Source organism: Talpa europaea (assembly GCF_964194135.1).
Source record: "Talpa europaea genome assembly, chromosome: 10".
Taxonomy (NCBI): Eukaryota; Metazoa; Chordata; class Mammalia; order Eulipotyphla; family Talpidae; genus Talpa; species Talpa europaea.
In genome coordinates, this window is record NC_140077.1 from 45,462,422 (window position 1) to 45,467,829 (window position 5,408).

The window sequence follows — 5,408 nt, forward strand, 5'->3', positions numbered from 1 at the left end:
CAGGGAGAAACCCACATGGCAAAGCAGACCTCTCCTGAGTTGCCTGCTGCTCCCCTCAGCAGTGTACTTTGGTCAGTCATCCTGTTCTGTTCCCCACTCTGTCTCTGCTGAATCCTCTCACCACCAACCAACCCCCCCCCACCCCGCTGCATCTCTGGCCTGTACCCCAGCTCTTGTATGCATAAATAAATAAATCTTAAAAAAAAAAAAGAAATGTAGAATCTCAGGCCCATCCCAGATGCAAAATCAGAAACACTAAAGATGGGGACCAGAAATCTGGGTCTTAACAAGCCCTCCTGGTGTTTCTGAGTATGGTGAGTGAGAACCACTGGTATTCAGGCTTCCATATTTAGTCCCTGTTTTCTTTCCTTCCAAGTGACAATTGCCTATGCAGCTCAATAACTTTCAAATGTGCTTTGCCCCCAAATCTCCCTGACCATACCAATATACTTGCTGCTTAGTGCAGTTTTGGAGAAATTATTTTTTTTAAACTTCCAGTTCTATTCAGCATAGAAAAATTAGCTGTGCTCAGGTGGGACCTGTTCAGTAATGTGTTGGTAATAAACAGATTAGTTAATCAGCCATGATTTATTAATGATGAATTAATTATACCTGATTGTGCAGTTCTGCTAGCTAAATGGAGCTTTAAAGGAGTTATTTTATTAATCATCATGGTGCTAATTGCAGACACTTACAGACGGATCACTAATTAAACATGCAACCATATGCAGAACAAGTTAGGCTGCTGAGACCTGCAAGAATAAGAAACACCAATTTTTAAGAGAGCCAAAGCAAACTTTATTTTATGCAGTATTAGGGAGTTGACTTGGCAATGCTAATCATTCACTGCAAATTAATATTGTGATCTTCACCAGCAGGAATTTATCCCTAGTTTATAAATCAAATGGCACTCTAGTGAGTTTCTGTAGAAGGGGATGTTTGTTGAATTCTACTTTCTGTTTTACACACATGCATACTATTCAGAGCTGCTGCTAAACAGAGACCATTGACCTTTGGGATGAGACTTAGAGCAGAATCAAAAGTGCACAGCAGGTCCAGTCCTTTTTTTTTGCCAGAGAGCATGAGGTGAGTGGGAGGCTGTGAATTCCTAGAGACCAGGAACACCCATTTATTAAATCACAATGAGAGGATCCATGTGCTGATGGAGCAGAGAAAGAAATGAGACCATCCAGTTGGAGAGGCATCAATTTGAAGGACTGCTAAATGACAGCAAAAGTTGTTTTTAATTTTTATCTCAAGATATATTAAAAGCACTTCATGACTTTTTGTTGTTGTGAACATTGTTTCTGGAGTTATGCGGCATCTGAACATATTCCCCTAGCCTCTTGAATTGGGAAATTGTCATTCTGAGTAGTCAAGGAGGTAGTACCCAGCTTCACCAAGGAAGCCAGAGTGGCCAGATGCCACCTTTTCTTGTAAAACCATAGAGTGGACATGCTTCTCAGGCTCAGTCAAATCAGAAACAATCTTGTGGGGATTTGGATCCTGAGCAATGGAAACAGTACTGTGGAGGTGGCTGGACATCATGGTCCTTGCAGTGGCTGCCCAGAAGCTGACCTAGGCTGCTGGCAGTTGGAGAAGTTGCTCAGAAAAATGGCTGTAGGAATAATATTTGTTTCATTTTGGTCCAGCAGGCATGCAGTCAAGTCTGTAAGGTATAATCGTATGATAAATGTGTGATGATGAGGATGATAATAATATGATGGTGATGACAAACTTCAAGGTTTCTGATTTATTTTTTGAGGGGGGAGGGAGACTCCCCTATCTTGCAAACTCTCTCGTCTGTTTATTGAACCAGGATTGATCATGTGATACGAGTCCAGTCAAAGAGACATGAGGGTAAGTTTTTAGTTCTAGGAACCAAATGAGGAAAAAGAAACTGGGGTGGGGTGAACCAGCATTTAGCATGCATAGCTTTACTTAATTCCCCCAAATTTGGTATGATATCCCTTCCTTATCCATGCCTCTGTGTCCAGAGATTGTCTGTTCTGTATTTTCCAAAAGAAAAAACAGAACAAAACTAGTTTTTCCCAGAGTGGGGAGAGGGAATTGTCCACTGTGTGATCTGGGGACATATGTACTACATCTATTTAAAAAATGTATACAATATATACCCACTGTCCACATCAAGATATATATTTCTATCATTCTAGAACTTCCTTCTTGCTCCTGCTCAGTAGGAAGAGAGAGAGAGGGAAAGGGAGAGAGGGAGAGAGAGAGAGAGAGAGAGATTCCAGAGGAGGAAGAAAATTGAAACAAAGGTACAAAATAATCTTAGTAGAAAGATTTTTTTCTTCACCTTAAAAAGCAACAATGATTCATTTATTTAACTTTCTTTCTTTTTTTTTTTTTTAAGATTTATTTGTTTATACAAGCACTGGGTACAGTCAGAAGCACGGGAGGGCGAGAGAATTCACCAGGGCCAGAGCAGGGAACAGAACAGGCAGACTGACAAAATACACTGCTGAGGGGAGCAGCGGGTGCAGCAGGAGAGGTCTGCGTGCCATTCAGGACCCTCCTCTGGTGGCTGGGGAGCATACGGGGATTGAACCGGCGCTGCAGAAGCTGCGGGCAGCTTCGCAACCCAGCGCTCAACCGCTGCACCACTGGGGAGGCCCACTTTGTTTCTTTTTATAACATTTGTCTACTAGTGAGGGAAAGGTCATTTGGGGCCAGGAAGAATATCTGAATTAAGTATATATTTTTTCCAAATATACATCTTTTTATATTCAAATATAGTATAACTTAAGCTTAAGGTAAAAAAGTTTTGTCTCAGATGTCCATATGAAATCTGTTAATAAATAAATATTGTGCTATAACAAGATAGATACTGCCGAATGGTTGCTAGTACAGTTGAATGAATTTGCGCTTCCACCAGTAATAGAGTTCACTGGCTTCACATCCTCCTGGTCCTTGATAGTGTCAGTCTTTTTTTTTTTTTTAAATTTAACAGAACATTTAATTGCATCAGTTTCTCATCAACACACATGTCATTATATTGGCCATTTCCACTGGTTGGCAGGAGGCTCTTCCACTAAAGGTTCCCATGGTTTCCACTGTATCATTTTTCTTGCCAGACTTAGTTCATTTTCAGCCTGAAGAATCACCTCTTCTATTTCACCACCCTGAAGTCGATCCTCTAATTTTTTAACATCTGTTTCCGCTTTAACAATACCCAGCTTCTCATTGGTAATCTGTTCTGGGTACTTCCTATATGCTGCATTTTTAGGGATTTGCTCAAGAACATCAAGAATCTTTGTGTACAATATTCTTAGCCTCTCATGCGGAGTGTCACATACAGCCAATCCCACAAGGCCAGTGGTCTTCTTCGGCAAACCCGCCATGACAGCGCCGAGCAGCTGAGGACGCACTGCCCTCTGATAGTGTCAGTCTTTAGTTTTATTTACTCTTTGGGGAGTAGCTCATTGTGGCTTTAAATTTAAATAACTCAGGGAGAACTGGTGTTGAATAAATCTTCATAGGCTTATTGGACATTTGGAAATCTTTTGTGAAAGTGTCTAAGACTTTGTCCATTTTGTAACTGGGTTGTCTTTTTTATTGATTTGTGGGAGTACTTTTTTTAAATATTTATGCATACAAGAACTGGGGTACAGGCCAGAGGTGTGGGGGTGTGAGAGGATTCACCAGAGACAGAGTGGGGAGCAGAACAGGCAGACTGACTGAAATACACTGCTGAGGGGAGCAGAGGGTGAGTCAGAAGAGGTCTGCCGCACCATGTGGGTAGCTCCCTGGCAGGGATGGAACTCCTGCTGCAGTGGCTGCGGATAGCTTCATAGGTTGCGTCTTAACCCCTTGCACCACCAAGGAGGCCTGATTTGTGGGACTACTTTAATTTTGATATGAACCCTTTGTGAGATGTATGTATTATGACTATCTTCTCCAAGTGTATAGCATGCATATTCCTAATGTCTTTTCTTGACAGAAATTAGCAAAAATGCCATGGGCTAGGTAGCATATAAACAAAAAACATTTATTTCTCGTAGTTCGGAGGATGGAAGCCCAAGATCAAGCTGCTGGCAGATTTGGTCCTGGTGAGAGCCACTTCCTGGTTCATAGATGGACATCCTCTTGTTGTGTCCTCACCTGGTGTCTCTTTTATAAGGGCACTAATCCCATCCAGATGGTTTCACCCTTATGGCTTAACCACTCCCAAAGGCCCCACTTCAAAATACTGTCACATTGGGGATTAGATTTCAACATATGACTTTTGGGGGGACACAAAGATTCACTCTGTAGCACCTCTTCTCTGGCTGCACCTTGGAATCACCGGTTCCTGATTGTAAAGGCAGGACTAGACACAGTGCAGGTTTTCTGATCCCATGCAGACCGGGTAAAGGAGGAGTCAGAGTCCTCAGTAGTTTTGCAGGTTTTTTATTTGGGGTTCACCAGGCATATGGCAGGCAGGGGTGCTGGCTGGGGGGCTGGGAGGCTGGTAGGCCTCCCAGCCCCCAGCAAGTCTTCACTCTATCTGGGCTCTCTAGCGTTCGTTCTGCTGCTTCTCGGCTTCGGCTTCGGCTTCGACTTCTACTGCTGCTACTGCTGCTGCTGCTGCTGCTGCCCCCCCCGTGACGCCACCCTTAAAAGCAGTCTTAGCTCAGCTGAATCCCATCTACCTATGCCCACACCCTACTCCAGGTGCCCGCCATCAGGCATGCATTCAGGACAAGGATCCATCATCTATCCTGATGGCGGAAGGGCAGAAAAGCCTGATATTTTCTTTACCCTACAGTCCACCCCCTCAGGGTTTTCTGCCATACAGTCTATACATATATATACAATTTTCTAAGCAAACAAACAATGCAGCCATGTCCCACAAAAGCAAATACATCAAATTATAACAAAATACAACAGAACACAAATAAGTCCAGGCAGGGCACCAACCTAGTGCAAAAGACAATTATTGGTACCAGCAGATAAGCCACCAAATCTGCTGCCGAAGGCACTGCTCATACGAGGGAGGGGAATCACTCACGGCATCTACTATATCACACCAGGAGCCGTCAGGCTTCCTGGCCTTCTCTGGCTGTAGTCTCGGCTACAAGGCACACACAGCATCCACCCCCAGGATGCACTAGCTCTGGGATTGGCAATTTTGTTCTGTTGGGGGTAATCGCCAACCCTCAAGGTTTCTGTCTGCAGTCGCTCCAACACTCGGCCTTCATGGCCACCCATGCGACTCACAGACCCCTGCACTCAGGCCAACCCACTGCACAATCACATGGTTCGGGGATCCAAACTCTGCATTCAGCTTGGGCTCCACCCCAAGCATGTTCCCCACCCATCCTCCAAGGACGGGTTCCTCAGCTCCTCACCCTCACTCAAGAATGAGCAGGGCATCACCCACAGGTGATTTTACGAGACTCACA

General features: G+C 44.1%; 1 protein-coding gene across 1 annotated transcript; it reads right to left on the reverse strand.

The window, feature by feature from the left end:
* Positions 1 to 3,014: 3,014 nt before the first annotated feature.
* LOC311178065 (NADH dehydrogenase [ubiquinone] 1 alpha subcomplex subunit 5-like) lies at positions 3,015 to 3,365 on the reverse strand (the record flags this gene model as incomplete). The annotated part of the gene is made up of 1 exon (XM_084244430.1): positions 3,015 to 3,365. One exon carries the CDS (start codon positions 3,363 to 3,365, stop codon positions 3,015 to 3,017), a length of 351 nt encoding a protein of 116 aa, XP_084100556.1.
* Positions 3,366 to 5,408: the final 2,043 nt, after the last annotated feature.